Raw genomic sequence first — 16,036 nt, 5'->3', positions numbered from 1 at the left:
AGTTACTATTTCTGAAACAGTGTCTGAACTGGTGCTTAAAAATGAAATTTTAATGGAATTTTGTGACATGCAAGTTGAACAGAAGTGTAATTTCAATATTTCAAACATTCAAATAAAATTATATTTGCGCTCCGCCCCGCTTTTAGCCTTGTTTTTAGTGCTAAATGAATGTATGGATATTGTATTTTAATGCATCTTTTTACTCAACGCTATTTTTTTCTTATTCTCTACTGTAAAGTGTCTTTGAGTACTCTGAAAAGCGCTATCCAAATCAAATGTATTATTCTTATTATATTATATTATGTATTATTATTATTATTATTATTATTATTATTATTATTATTATTATTATTATTATTATTATTATTATTATTATTATTATTATTATTATTATTATTATTATTATTATTGTTGTTGTTGTTGTTGTTATTATTATTATTATTATTATTATTATTATTATTATTATTATTATTATTATATAACTAAGTCATAAATCCAGGGTACACCCTGGACTGGTGGCCAGCCAATCACAGGGCACATATAGACAAACAACCATTCACACTCACATTCATACCTATGGACAATTTGGAGTCCCCAATTAACCTAGCATATTTTTGGAATGTGGGAGGAAACCCACGGGGAGAACATGCAAACTCCACACAGAGATGGCCGAAGGTGGAATTGAACGTGGTTCTCCTAGCTGCGAGACCTGCGCGCTAACCACTTATCCACCGTGCAGCCCCCACTCGAGCAGTGTCACCGTAAATGTGTTCCCTGGAGAACCTTAGTGACGACTCCAGTGCCTGTCTCACCATACAATTACTGACACCTAGTGACCAATGTAGTATACTACAATGCTTCCGCTAACCACACGACCACCATGCAGCCCAGCACCATAATAATAATAATAATAATAATAATCCACAAAGTAAGAGAATTTGCAGTAAAACTGCAGAATAAAAGTGATGGACGGTCCAAAGCCTGAATCGTGTCCAGGTCCAGCATGGTACGAATGGCCTAATATGAATTCGCCCCATCGTTTCTCGTAAACCAAACATGCATATTTTGGGGATGTAAAAGAAGTGGAAATACCCATAGAAAAGCCAAGCATACACAATCTTCCTTTTGACACTTCCCAAGGAACAAAAGATAACACAACCACGTGAACAAAGACTTTCTCTCCGCCTCACTAAGAGAATCTCAGAACTGTCGATGGGGTTGTTGCATCCCAAAAGCGAGTGGGTTGGTTAACCCAGCGGAGTGTGTGGGGAATTCCAAAGCTATGCAATTAATGCTGTGGTTCTTCCGCAATTAAATAAACTTTAATTAACAAGCGTGCCACGACGATCGACCGCCCACAACCTCCAGTGCAGCTCGGGACCGCAGCGTGTTCACAGCAGACAAACACTTTGGCACTAATGAAAAATTGATTACATGGATTCTTTGGGAAGGAGGAACCCTTTTAGAATCCAATGGCTCCCCTCCAGAGGTGCTGTTAATATTCGACAGTGCGAGTGCTGCTTAATCGCAAGCATCTCGGGTCTCTCATGTGAAGAAAAAGTTTACCGAGAGAGAATATAGTGCAGCTGGATTAGTGTGAACAAAAGGACACGTTTTGTTGAACTCGCTGTAAGTTGAAGCGCAAAACTTTGCAGTTCTACATTACTTGGAACCACTTCAACTTTAAGGACACACTCCACTATTGTCACACTTTATTCTCACAAGCGGCGACGACACCTCGTTGAGAGTTAGCCTTCGCCCCGAGCGCTGATTTACCGTCTTTATTGAGATAACGCCGACTCATAACGGGCGCTTTGCTTTGCACGCACGCTGCGATGTAACATTTGTCAAAGTCCAGACGACTTGGATGCATCGCACTCCTCACACCAGCCTTCCCACATGCCGCGCACAACAAAACAAAGTGCTTTGCCGTGCGGTGTGCACAAGGAAATTGCTATACATGAATCAGACATTATGACTCATAGCAGTTATTTCTGTTTATTTTCTCACCTTTTGAACTCTAAAAGAAGCGAAATAGCCGATAGCATCAGCGGAAGAACAAAAGAATGGGTCAAGCCGCGGCACGTGAACATGGCCGTTTCAGGATGATCACACAAATAAATATCAGACATTTTTCACAAAAATGCTAATCTTTAACAGTACTGACACATAAAATTAACATACATATTACAGTGTGGGGGGGGAAACAGACGAAATGGGAAGAAACAGTAGAGAAAGCCTATAAAAAAAAAAGTAGTTCCACAAGACTCACTTCTAAGTCCACTGCTATCAGATTGATACACTATACTGGATCAGCGTAGGGAAGACTCTGTGATGTGTTGTCCCACTCACTTGCAAAAAATGTTTTTTTTTTCATTTGTATGCATCATAACTCCGCTCTGAATTCCCGCAAAGCACACATTAGAAAGACATTAAATGTTTATTTCATCCTACAAACTGTAATCCTCCTGAGAGGCTTGCTGCCGAAGTGCACTTCAACCTGGTATGTGTGCATCTTGTACACCACGGATGTCCAAAGTGTGGCCCAAGGACCATTTGTGGATGACATTTTTTATAGGCCTGTGAATGGTACATTATCGAAAAAGTATCTTAGGTCACTTACACACATACACGGTACACGATGCACATATAGCTGATGAATAAACAATAAATATATGTAGCAACTTATCAACAATCCATGTTAACTTCAGACGTAAAATAATGTACCGATTTAACCCCAGCTCGCTTCTGTTTGAAAACGCTCACTTCCGGTTTATGCCCCACCCATGCCAAGTACAAATTCAGATACAGATACACGACTATAAGTACTTTACTAAAATACTTAAGTGTCTAACGGAGACATGTAACTTACGATAGTTGTCATTCACACTTTACCTATCAGAGATGGGAGAAAGCTTTGCAAGCCTCAAATAAACCTCAAGTCTTTAATCCCGAATCTCGAGTCAAGTCAATTCAAAACAAGACTTTGATTGGCTGTCAACTTTTGTTGATAATTTTGACAAATTTACCCAAATTCTAATTATTATTTAGATGTTTATTCACAGAGAATGCATAATTATTGCTAATCTTTGTTTTTTTTTTACGCTAAATTATGGATGCATATTTGGCTGCAAGTCACCATTATTTACATAGTCGATTAATCTGAAGCTTGTTGTGTCCACTAACTGAGTAATCTATTTTTTTTTTACTTCATAATAATTTTTGGAAAATTCCATCCCAATTTTTCCCCTCAAAAAATCTGACTTCAGTATTTTTATGTCTTGTTGACTTGTCGAAATGTCAAGTACAAAGTACTAATTCAGATACAGATACAATACGATAAGTAGTTTACTAAAATACTTAAGTGTCTAACGGAGACAAGTAACTTACAATAGTTGTCATTCACACTTTACCTATCAGAGATGGGAGAAAGATGGTGCTTTACAAGCCTCAAATAAGCCTCATGTATTTAATCCAGTATCTCAAGTCAAGTCAAGTCAAAAGAAGACTTTGATTGGCTGTGTTTTTTTTGTTACTTTTGTTGATAATTTTGACAAATGTATGTACCCAACTTCTATTTATTATTTAGGTGATTATTCACAAAAAGCCAAGTCAAAACAAGCCAGGTCGAGTCGATTCCGAAGTCATATGTTTGACATTTTCAAGCCCTTCCAAGTCATAAGCACTGTTAAGTGTACCAAATCAAATTCCAACTTTGTAATTTGCTCGTGCAAATAAAACGATCCATGCTGACACATGCCGGTGTTAATCACTGCCACTCAGAAATGTAAGCCATACCTTCATTGTTTGTTCTTATGCCAGATTGGACATTAATAGATGCATTCAAGGAGGCGGTGTCAGTGGGAAAATGAAAATCACTGCAAATGACAAGTATTCTCAAGTCATCAGAACAAAGTCCACGTCAAGTCCAGAACCATTGATGTCAAAGTCCAGGTTGAGTTGCAAGTTTTATAGACGCTATTCTCTACTGTAAAGCGTCTTTGAGTACTCTGAAAACCGCTATACAAATAAAATATATTATTATTATTATTATGTAACTAAGTAATAAATTCAGGGTACACCCTGGACTGGTGGCCAGCCAATCACAGGGCACATATAGACAAACAACCATTCACACTCACATTCATACCTATGGACAATTTGGAGTCGCCAATTAACCTAGCATGTTTTTGGAATGTGGGAGGAAACCGGAGTACCCGGGGAGAAAACCCACGCATGCACGGGGAGAACATGCAAACTCCACACAGAGATGCCTGAGGGTGGAATCGAACTCGGATCTCCTAGCTGTATATTGCCTGCGTGTTAACCACTCGCTCGCCGTGCAGCCTAAATTCACCAATATGAAATAAAATACACGAAAAATGTCAACAGTCGATGTGGAGAGTCCACGTCAAGTCCAGAACCATTGATGTCAAAGTCCAGGTTGAGTTGCAAAGTCTTATAGGCGCTATTGGAAAATTGACTCCAAAGTCATCAAACTTGTGACTGGAGTCTGACTCCAGTCCATACCTGAAGGGTTTCATTGGAAGTTGCCATTTATGTCCATGGTGTATCTTTACAAACTACATTTTCTATGCGTCTGGCAAGCATTTTACTGTCATCTTCTCTAAGAATTCTTATATTGGAAGTGGTGGACTGACGCACATGTACATGTGGAAGGCAACTGTTATTAACCTCATACTGTACATTAGACAGTGGATGGGTGGTAACCTCTTTCATTTGGAAAGATTCTAAGGACAAGTCAAGTATCTCCTATTCTTCTAGTATGCACAGCATGCGTTGCCGGCCTCTTAGAAAAAGGCTTTACCTTCCATTCTCTTTTATCTACTGTGTAGCCACAATGCTAGGCACAGCACAAGATTTCCAATGCATTCCTCCTCCTGTCTGTCTTCTTCTGTGTACTGTAGTATTCATGTCGGTGTCTGGCCAGGAGATGCATTATTTCTATGGACGTGTATTTTGTCGGTGTGTCCTTTTCATTTTGTATGCGCTTTGTGTGCAAAGATAATCCAGGATAGAAATTCTCTCAGATATTGTGCATGAATGCTTGCATACTAGAAGATTCTCACATCATTTAGAAGTCAGTGAAAATATGAGAATAATCAAAGTACTGAAAAAATAAACACATGTCCGTGTTCGTCTTTGTGCTCCAGAGGTGTGCGTGGTGGATTGCGGTCCTCATGGTTCATGCATCAGCGGCATGTGTCACTGCGAGGAAGGCTGGACGGGGCCGGAATGCGAACAGAGGGACTGTCACCCACGCTGCATCGACCACGGAGTGTGTCGCGAGGGCAAGTGCGACTGCCACCAGGGCTGGACGGGCGAGCACTGCACCATCGGTGAGCACAGCACACCTACACACACGCTCTGTGACAGCAGGGCGCAGATTGCGGAGGAAATGGTGCCCTTATAAGGGCGACACCGGAGCGTGAATGTCAGTGTGGTCGGTGTTCTGAGTTCATCATGCAGATGGGTCTCTTTGCAGATACACACCATCATACACACATTACAGTAGGTACACAATCTAGTGAGAAATTACTGCTTTTCAACAATAATATTGATTATTTGATTGTGATATTAGTTTAAAGAGGACCTATTATGCTAATTTTTCCCTTTTTATTGAGTTGTGGACTTCTATAGAGCATCTACACACAATAACCAGCAAAGCTTTCCAGATCTTCCAGAATCTGCACCTATATCTTTTTGGATTTGTTGCTTCCCGCGAAATTACTTTATTCCATGGGCGGCATGGCGGTCGAGTGGTTAGCGCGCAGGCCTCACAGCTAGGAGACCAGGGTTCAATTCCACCCTCGGCCATCTCTGTGTGGAGTTTGCATGTTCTCTCCGTGCATGCGTGGGTTTTCTCCGGATACTCCGGTTTCCTCCCACATTCCACATTCCAAAAACATGCTAGGTTAATTGGCGACTCCAAATTGTCCATAGGTATGAATGTGAGTGTGAATGGTTGTTTGTCTATATGTGCCCTGTGATTGGCTGGCGACCAGTCCAGGGTGTACCCCGCCTCTTGCTCAAAGACAGCTGGGATAGGCTCCAGCACCCCCGCAACCCTCGTGAGGAAAAAGCGGTAGAAAATGAATGAATGAATGAATTTATTCCACACACTGCCCGCCTCCATCCACGCCCACTCCGAAGTGATTGGTCACACTCCCAAGTGTTTAAAAAAAACTGTCGAACCCTAGGAGTTAATAAACGATATAGTATTTATTTATCTTTTTAAAATACAGCCATATGCATCCAGAAGTAGATATTGGACAGTTACTTCAATAACTGGCGGGGGTGTCAGACTCAACTCAACTGGGGGGTCGCTAAAAAGGTGCCGCATCACTACCGTCACTGGGAGTGCTTCCTGCTTCACAGCATGCTTTGTGGCACTTGTTTTGTAAAAACTCAACAACATTGATGATTATTGTATAATCATAGTATTAGTACCTGGAAGCGTGATTGTAGTCAGTTTTCTGTGTAGTGATCCCCTCATTCCACAGTATAACCACCTCAGTTCAGGTTCTATGTTTCAGGTTCTACATTGATGGTAGGAGTCAGTTTAAACAGTTTAAACAAGTAAACAAACATGGCGGTATACAAGACAGACGATGTTTACAGAGATTATCGCAAAGGTTTGAGCGATGTGGTAATAGTTTTTGAGGAGGAAGAACCATCTGGAGATGTTTCTTGACGTTGGCGTTGACGTCACTTGGGAAACAGTTTGTCATGAATTTAACATTCGCGTTCACAAAACAAACAGTGATGAACATTTAAGAACATATTTAAACACTTATACTACACTTTAATGTCTAGGAAAGATCCACAAAATACGGTTGGTCTAAGTTCTTAATAATTTGACTCAATCATGTAGTCAAGGCAACCGAGATCTAGGAAACAGCCCCCAGGAAGATATGGACCTCATTAGATTGTGCATCTGTACCAAAGGATTTGGTCAAGGAGTGTGAAATTGCATCCACCTGCTGCATTCAAAACTATTGGAAAGTAGGAAATATGAGCTAGGACCTCATGGATTTCGGGCCATTGTAAAAAAAAAACAAAACAAAAAAACAAAATAATCAGACAGAGACAATGCCTGTGCATCCGTAGGTGCTGCTGTTTTGGTTAGCAACATGGTTCACACATGAACAAACTGAGCTTTATCATTTTTGAGGGGAAAAACATCAATTCTTTTCTGCAGTCTCCAAACAGAATGTCCACTTTCTCCAGTGTTTCACATGAGAAGCAACTTGTTATAGAAAAACCTTGCTTGTGAAAGCCTTTTCTAAAGCGGTCATATGAATTCAAAAGACTTTTTCAACATTCTTTGGTTGAAAGGAAATGTTTCCCACTCCGTCTTCACTGGATCTGTCTATTTACAATGACTCACCTTGAATGGCTCATTTTTCTATCGATTGCACCTTTCCCACTCTTCAAGTCAGGTTCCCGTATTCGCGAGTCAAGGGCGGGTGCGTTGTCATGGGGCGAAAAAAAAAAAAAACGAGTCAAGGCCTCTTTAGAATATTATTTTCATGAAATGGCGGCGCTTCAGTTACCAATAATGAGGATAATAACTTGGAAGAGACCACTCCTCATTGACCTTTAACTCCGACTATCCGTACACCTTCACCCCTGCTCGAGGTCTGCCAACGCAGCCTCAGACCCCCATTTCACCAAGGGCCACTTTAAGCACTTCCACCATGTCAAAGCGTCACCTGGGAAACAAAGATCTGCCACTCCAGGCTGTCGGAGCTTAATTATGTATTTACAAGCCGGCGCGGATCCTTCTCGGAGGGAGTTTGCAGGTGGAAGGAGGTCACATTCCTGATTCTTTTAATCCTTCCCGACTCCGAGCCAAACTCTAGACTGGCTGCTTCCTTCTGTGTGAAAGTCCCATCAGGAGACCAACTCCATGCTCGGATATGAATAGACAAAACGTCAACTTTTCTTGGAGCTTTTTTTTTTTTATCCTTAAAGTGTCTTTTAATCACATTTCATGGCCATAGTTGGACTTCCTGAGCTGTTCTTTGGAAGCGTGAATGGAGTTCCTGTTCTATAAGGAAGGCTTAACCTATTGTCGCATTGCAGTTCGGGGCTAAAGACGAGAGGCGAGAGTGAAGTTAGGGTAACTCAGGTATTCTTCATGATGCACTCAGCATGGAGCTGCTTTGAGCCCACTGTCAATTGCTAATGCGCTTGAAGCTGACAAAGCTTGTTTTTGTTCTTGCAGTCAAGTGAAAACAAAGAGGTTTAAATATCAAGAGAAACAGAACTCTCCTTTCTTTGTGTTCGCCCGCACGGATGAAAGCAGATGGAGAATGTTAATAATGAATATTTCAGGAAGTTTCAGACAAAGTCATTTAGGCAGCAAGTCGTATGTCCTCTAATGGACGGCACTGCGATTACGACCGTAGCATCTGTGATTCTTCCTAATCACTCGCTGCTTTAATTAACAATTCGGTCCAACGCTGAACTCGCACACATGCTAAAAACCAAGTGATGACTCGCTTTTTTTACATTTGGATTATCTTTGTGTGACTTTAAATCTGCTTGTATTGCCTTGATTAGCTCAAACCTGAGCCATATCAACATAAATGTGTATATTTCATGGTCATACTTGACAAAATAGTTTTCCGAAGAAAAATCCCCTTGTCCAGGTGACAATGGTGACAGTATAGGTGCCTGGACGACAGCAATCTAAAAGGACAATGGTGCAGTCGCCCTGGTATTTTACCAAAAATGTCCCATATTTTGTATTTTTTCATATTACAAGGGTGACGTAAAAACTACACATGTCCACAAAACCTTGTAGATGGTACGGCATGGGCTAAGGAAGATTATTTCGAAAATTCCAAACCATCTGAATTATTGTCCAGTGGGAATTATTGTTATCCAGAAACAGTTTTCCACTTTCTAGGCATTATTTTTGAAAAATTCTGACCAAGTAAGGATAATTTTTAATTTGCATAGTTACAATGAAATTGACCTTTAATTGGCTGTTTTAATTTAATTAAATGTTTTACCTTTGTTGATAATTTTACAAATATTATTTGTATAATATTATATATATTGTATAATATTATAATATTATTTGTTTTATATTATTTACAGAAAATGCATAATTATTTTTTTTCATAATTTTTTTTACGGTAAATTCATATTTGGCTGCAAGTCGCCATTATTTTCATGGTCGATAAATCTGAAGCTTGTTGTGTCCACTAATTGAGTTATCGGTTAAGAATAAAAATTGCATTTTCGATTTTGTAATCATTTTTGGAAAATTCCATACCAATTTCTCTCCTCAAAAAAATCTGATTTCAGTATTTTTATGTCTTGCTGACCTTTTTTAATAATTTTTGTTTGTTTATTTATAATAATGTATTGATTAAAAATGTCTTGTTGACCTTTTTTTAATAATTTTTGATTGTTTACTTATAATAATGTATTGATTAAAAAATGTAGTCACAATTTTGAATTTATCTGCATTTGTTTGAAACAAAAAATACAATTATTTAAAAAAAAAAAAACACACTTGTTCATGTAGATGTAGTGGTACAATAACTTTTCTGTGTTCTATCTTCCTTCCTATTTGTCTCTCCCCACTGTCCTCTTGGCGTGCACGTAAAGCCCTGGATTCCAGAGTGTCAGGTAAAGAGAAAGTGACTTTGCTTGGGAATAAACTCATCATGCAGATTGTTCCGATCCACCTTTATTTTGCCTCAGACATATTAAAGTGGCGTGAGCTCGCTCGCGAGTATCACTCACTTCCTGCCACTCATGCTTACTGTCGGCTTTTGGGCTCAATCGCCACGGCGACTTTGATTTGCCAAAAAGAGATTGAAATTAGAGTGGAGCGCTGATACATGCTGCACCTGTCTCGCCGGATAAAGTAGCGATAATCTGCGGGGAGGCCATGTTTGTTGTATAGCATTTTCATTTTTTGGGCGAGAATAATTTCCACACATTAAGAGCCGGCGAGTACTCTTCATGCACTTCATGCAAGCAGCCTCTTTCCACTGTGAACTGATGACAAAATGTCTTAGCTCTTTGCCACCTCAGAGATAAGTAATTCTTGTCCCTTTTCTAAATGTTTCCCTTTCCTGGGTTGTGTAATAGGAGCAGTCAAGATAGGATATAAAGGTAAATTGAACCACTACCCCCCCTCCAAGGGAGATTGTCACAAACAATCCCTCCCTGCTCTTTGTCTCTCCTAGCACGACGTTGATACACCTGTTTATGTCCGAGTCGATCATGATGTTTCCGCTGTGACCCCCACCCGCTTCCCAACCCCACCACCACACCTTTACCCCCCTTTTCCGATTTGTCCCGTCATTCCTTGTACGTGTTGAAGCAGCCTCACATAGACTCCACGGTCCCGGCCACCACTCCCCCCCCCCACACACTCTATCCCTGTCTTACTCGCCATGTGTGTGCCGGATCAGTGGAGCTTGCCTTGTGGAGGTTCGCGCTCTGTCCTCTGTACATGTAGACGCACACGATGCCGACACCCCCCCACCCCCCTTTATTGTTCTTTTTCCTTTCACATTCAGGCTTTCTTTCCCTTCACTGTTGCTGTTACTTCACATGAGCGTCCTGTTACAAAATGAAGGTACATGCATTAAAAAAGGAATTGCTAAAAAAAAGAAAAAAAACATGTTCCCATCGTCTTATCTGCTAATCTTTACACTGGCCACAACATTTTTTACACCTGCACTTTACCAAGAGCAGTTTCTGAGATATGCTTTTCGGGTTTTTGTGCACGGATCACATGATTCAGATTACGTTCAAATTTTGCAGCATTTTTTTAGATTTTTCCATGGGCCAAAAATCGTCTTCATCTTCAATTTTAATCTGCAGCCCAGCTAGTTTAGCGATTAGCACAAGCAGCGAATGATTAACTGGAATTCTGAAGAACAAGTCCCGACATTCCGAATGTCTATTACCGTCGTCCCTCGCCAATTCGCATTTCAAATTTTGCAGCTTTGCTGTATCACTGGTTTTCACACTAAATTAATTAATAAATGGCTGCTTTTTTGTGGTTAACTATAGCATTTATAAGTCAATATTATGCATATTGTACATATTCTTGGCTAAAATGAATGCAAATGCTAATATAAGGCATTCGGAAGACGCATTCAAATACTAGTATTTTACACTGTTTAGTAGATGTCAGTAATGTTACACTGATAACATAATAATAAATAAAACAGGAAATGCTAACATTTGAGTCTATGTTATGTCTTATTTTGTCTTAATATGTCAAATATATGAGGTAATATGAATGTAAAGGTGACTATTTTGTGTTACTTTATGTCGAGAAGGCTCTAATAATGTTAAAAAGGTTTAATTATGAAAATATCTCATTTATAAATAAGAAATCGTACTTCTCAAAAAGTCACTTATCACAGACGGGTTTGGAACCAATTCATAACTTTTTGTAGTATTTTTGGTCGGGCATTTTAAATACCTCCGGCAGTGTCAATCCACACTTTTTTTGTTGTTGTTAATTAGATCCAAAAGTTTGGATGAAGGCCGAAATGTACGAAAACCATATTAAATAAGTGTATAGAGATAAATATAGAATAATTGCAATATGGAATAATGTGTCAGGTGCCTTGTCTGGGCATTGGATTTTTGTACAAGGCAAACAGACGGGTTTACGTTTGAAAATCAAGATGTTAGAATAACTGCTCCAGTGCTGGTATCGGGTGTCATTACATTCTGCAGATGTACCTAATTTTGTGGATGTAGATGTAATGGGAAGTTTGGCGCATGGGAACAAGACAATTACCTTGATGCTGCCTCAGCAACACAATATCCTCCCACGCGGTGATGTGACGCAGGCGTGTTGTGCACTAATTAAGAGTAATTGAAAGACGCTCTGGATGGTCTCCATTCGATGTTCCAGCACACTCGCTCATGTGAATCGACAGAACGTTCTCACACATCCCCGTGAGTCCTGTCAGAGGTGTTCTGCACTCTATGTTCACTCGACACTTGTCTGATCACGTTGTCCCTCCTCTGCTTCCCCCCCTCCCTGTCCACTTTCTATGCCCCCCCCCTTCCTCCCTTTTTCCCGAATGCTCGGCTGCTTGACACGTACATGATGTGTTGACAGACGGCTGCCCCGGCCTGTGCAACAACAACGGGAGGTGTGTTCTGGATCAGAATGTCTGGCATTGCATCTGCCAGTCGGGATGGCGGGGGCTGGGGTGCGACGTCGCCACGGAGACGCTCTGCTCTGACGGAAAGGACAACGAAGGAGGTAGGAAGACCCGTAAAGTTAAGTTGGTCTGTCCTTGTGATGATAATCCAATGAACCATGGACTATTTGGACAAAGGTACGCTGATCGAGTGCAGAGTGCTTAAATAAACTATAAAACATGAACATTTCAGAAATCCAATTAGCATTAACAACACCATAAAGGGAATATACCAAAGCCCACATTGACAGGAATGCAGGCCAATAACAGTGCCTGACAATTAGCGACTGGCTCAAAACATACGAGTGTGCATGGTATGTTGCATAAAGGCATTAGTTACAAACCGAAAAAACTGTCTGAGGCTTGGATCAAACCCAAACATTTGTCTTAAAAAGTAGCAGCTGTACCTTACACCACCAGGGACTGGAACCATAATGTCAAACAATGGTGGCCTTCTTGGTGATACGCATCTTTTGCACACTTGCTGAGAATGCGCCCCCTTGCATAAAATGACACAGTGCGTATTTGGCATGAGAGTGTGCATGGTATGTTGCATAAAGGTATGACAATTACAAACTGACAAAACTGTCTGAGTTTGTACCATTACACCACCGGGGACCACCAGGTACTGGAACCATAATGTTAAACAATGGTGGCCTTCTTGGTGATACGCATCTTTTGCACACTTGCTGAGAATGCGCCCGCTTGTATAAAATGGCACAGTGCGAATTTGGCATGTCGGGAGAGACGGCTCTCTGCTCTCAACATGAGAGTGTGCATGGTATGTTGCATAAAGGTATGACAATTACAAATCAACAAAACTGTCTGAGGCATGGATCAAACCCAAACGTTTGCCTTAAAATGTAGCAGCTGTATCATTACACCGCCAGGGACTGGAACCATAATGTTAAACAATGGTGGCCTTCGTGGTGATGCACATCTTTTGCACACTTGCTGAGAATGCGCCCCCTTGCATAAAATGGCACAGTGCGTATTTGGCATGTCGGGAGAGGCGGCTCTCTGCTCTGAACATGAGAGTGTGCATGGTATGTTGCATAAAGGTATGACAATTACAAACCGAAAAAAAAAAACTTTCTGAGGCTTGGATCAAACCCATAACATTTGCCTTAAAATGTAGCAGCTGTACCTTACACCACCAGGGACTGGAACCATAATGTTAAACAATGGTGGCCTTCGTGGTGATGCACATTTTTTGCACACTTGCTAAGAATGCGCCCCCTTGCATAGAATGACACAATGCGCATCTGGCATGTCGGGAGAGGTGGCTCTCTGCTCTGAACATGAGAGTGTGCATGGTATGTTGCATAAAGGTATGACATTTACAAACCGAAAAAACTGTCTGGGGCTTGCATCAAACCCAAACATTTGTCTTAAAAGGTAGCAGCTGTACCTTACACCACCAGGGACTGGAATCATAATGTTAAACAATGGTGGCCATTTTTTTTTCCTCTCCTGCCTTGATGATGCGCATCTTTTGCACACTTGCTGAGAATGCGCCCCCTTGCATAAAGTGGCACAGTGCGTATTTGGCGTGTCGGGAGAGGCGGCTCTCTGTTCTGAACATGAGAGTGTGCATGGTATGTTGCATAAAGGTATGACAATTACAAACCGACAAAACTGTCTGAGGCCTGGAACAAACCCAAACATTTGTCTTAAAAGGTAGCAGCTGCACCATTACACTGCCAGGGACTGGAACTATAATGTTAAACAATAGTGGCCTTCTTGGTGATGCGCATCTTTTGCGCACGTGCTGAGAATGCGCCCCCTTAAAATGGCACAGTGCGTATTTGGCATGTCTCTCTGCTCTGATCCAACCTCTAAAGATGGAAAATTGCCAGCTTGACTTTGTTTACTAACTCCAGAAAAATACCACAGACAAAAAAAACTACAAAAATAATAATTGCTTTGTAAAGAACTAGACACATTTGAGATTGTTTCGTGTTTTAGTGTAACCTGATTGCATTGGCAGAATAATCAATAATCACTGGGTTTTGTAGGAGAGCACTATGCACTGGCTTTTTGTAAAATAGTCACACATTTTGTTAATATACCGTTTCAAAGTGGCTTTAAATGTTCCTAAAAAGTCTTACATTTTACTTCTTTAAGTCCTTACAAAGGTATGTTTGTATGGTTTGGCGAGGAGGTCCAAAATTAGAGACCGAGGCATAAAATCCAACAGACACACTTTGAAATCATATGAAAGTCTTTCTCACTTCCATCATCAGTGTGACATTAATTATTCGAGTGTCCCAATACTTTAGTCCACTGGTGCACACACTGTAAAAGCTCGAGTGGTAAAAAATATGCAAATGTTCAATTAAAAGTCATCGCTTTGACTCCACTCCGCATGCTTGGTCAACAAGTCCAGAACTTTTGAGGGTCACATCAGGGGACATGCTTCTTAAATAATTAAAAGTATGATCCACAATCCGTGTTGTCACTTTAATGATGCCGGGTTCACGTGCGAGGTCGCCCGTGTGCACCAGAGCTCGACGGCGTAATGGAGACGCTCCCCGTGGGTCATCCATTTTTTTGTTCCCCAGATGGTCTCATCGACTGCATGGACCCGGACTGCTGCTCTCAGATCTCCTGCCAGGGTCAGACTTACTGCAAAGGTTCGCAAGACCCGGCCACCGTCGCCCAGACCTCACCCACCCAGCCCGCCTCCAGGAGCTTTTACGAGCGAGTCAGCTTCCTGATTGGGCCCAGTGGAAGTCATGTGATGGTGGGAGAGAACCCGTTCAACAGCAGGTAAAGCAGCTATGAATTACTGATGGAGCTTTGAATAATTTAGGTCAGCGTTGTTGTCTCATTAGAGTTTGGGTGCGACAGCTGTGTTTGTGCGGTCGCTCCAAGACGACAAAGTAAGATCCCGCGTTGTTGTTTTCCAGCCCGGCTGTCAGTGACTGTATACTTTTTTTTGACCCTTGGAGATGAAGTCGCTCAGGAGTTTTAAATGCGTCAATTCCGTTGACAGATATGACATGTTTTCCAAATATCTATGGAGGAATAGGGCATCACAAGTACTTTGAGAAATACAAATGATTTTTTTTTTATGTCAAAAATGTGAGTGCTTTGAGATGGGGGCAGGGGCCCACAGGATCCCCTGCTGCTCATAAAGAAGAGTGACACAAGCTTTCATATCAGTCTCAGTTACAAGCCAACCATTTATTTATGTTTTTGTTTAATTGATAAGTTCATTCATTCATTTTCTACTGCTTATCCTCATGAAGGTCATGGGGGTGCTGGAGCCTATCCCAGCTGTCTTCGGGCGAGAGGCGGGGTAGACCCTGGACTGGTGGCCATCCAATCACAGGGCACATATAGACAAACAACCATTCACACTCACATTCATACCTATGGACAATTTGGAGTCGCCAATTAACCTAGCATGTTTTTGGAATGTGGGAGGAAACCGGAGTACCCGGAGAAAACCCATGTTTTTGGTGGTCCTTGACCAGTAGCACGACAGTTATTCACGATGACATTTTGTGGCTTCACTCTATCACGGTTTTGTAAAAATACGGTATGTCATCCTGAAAGGCAACTTGCCGAACACAGATCGATGTAGTTCATAGGAACATAAATCAATCGATGTAGTAGATGAATCGTTACACCTGTAACATGAATTAATAAACCATGCTATATATATTTTTTTTGCATAAATTATGCATTATTCAAGCATAAATATACCAAAATGAATTAAAACACAAATGTATTCAGAAGACGCATTCAAAGACGCCGGGATGTCATGAAGTATTCTGCACTGGTCCCTAGGTGGCAGTAACGTT

General features: G+C 41.1%; 1 protein-coding gene and 1 long non-coding RNA gene across 4 annotated transcripts in view; one reads left to right on the top strand and one right to left on the bottom strand.

The window, feature by feature from the left end:
* The window catches only part of LOC131107832 (uncharacterized), a 204,444-nt gene that overhangs the window by 38,415 nt on the left and 149,993 nt on the right, over window positions 1-16,036 (bottom strand). The window lies entirely within an intron of this gene.
* Window positions 1-16,036, top strand: part of LOC131107771 (teneurin-3) — a 224,286-nt gene that overhangs the window by 148,204 nt on the left and 60,046 nt on the right. For 2 of the 3 annotated variants that reach the window (XM_058058067.2, XM_058058100.2), the window contains 5 exons: window positions 5,175-5,360; window positions 9,649-9,669; window positions 10,138-10,161; window positions 12,140-12,286; window positions 14,789-14,996. In XM_058058067.2, the coding sequence (XP_057914050.2) occupies window positions 5,175-5,360; window positions 9,649-9,669; window positions 10,138-10,161; window positions 12,140-12,286; window positions 14,789-14,996 (586 nt within the window). The remainder of the gene's footprint in view (window positions 1-5,174; window positions 5,361-9,648; window positions 9,670-10,137; window positions 10,162-12,139; window positions 12,287-14,788; window positions 14,997-16,036) is intronic. The other variant, XM_058058074.2, reaches the window with a different exon arrangement.

The sequence above is a fragment of the Doryrhamphus excisus genome, linkage group LG23 (assembly GCF_037039965.1).
Source record: "Doryrhamphus excisus strain RoL-2023G ecotype Guam linkage group LG23, RoL_Dexc_Guam_v1.1, whole genome shotgun sequence".
Lineage (NCBI taxonomy): Eukaryota > Metazoa > Chordata > Actinopteri > Syngnathiformes > Syngnathidae > Doryrhamphus > Doryrhamphus excisus.
The sequence above is the reverse complement of the archived record's forward strand: the minus strand, read 5'-3'. Positions and strand labels throughout refer to the sequence as shown.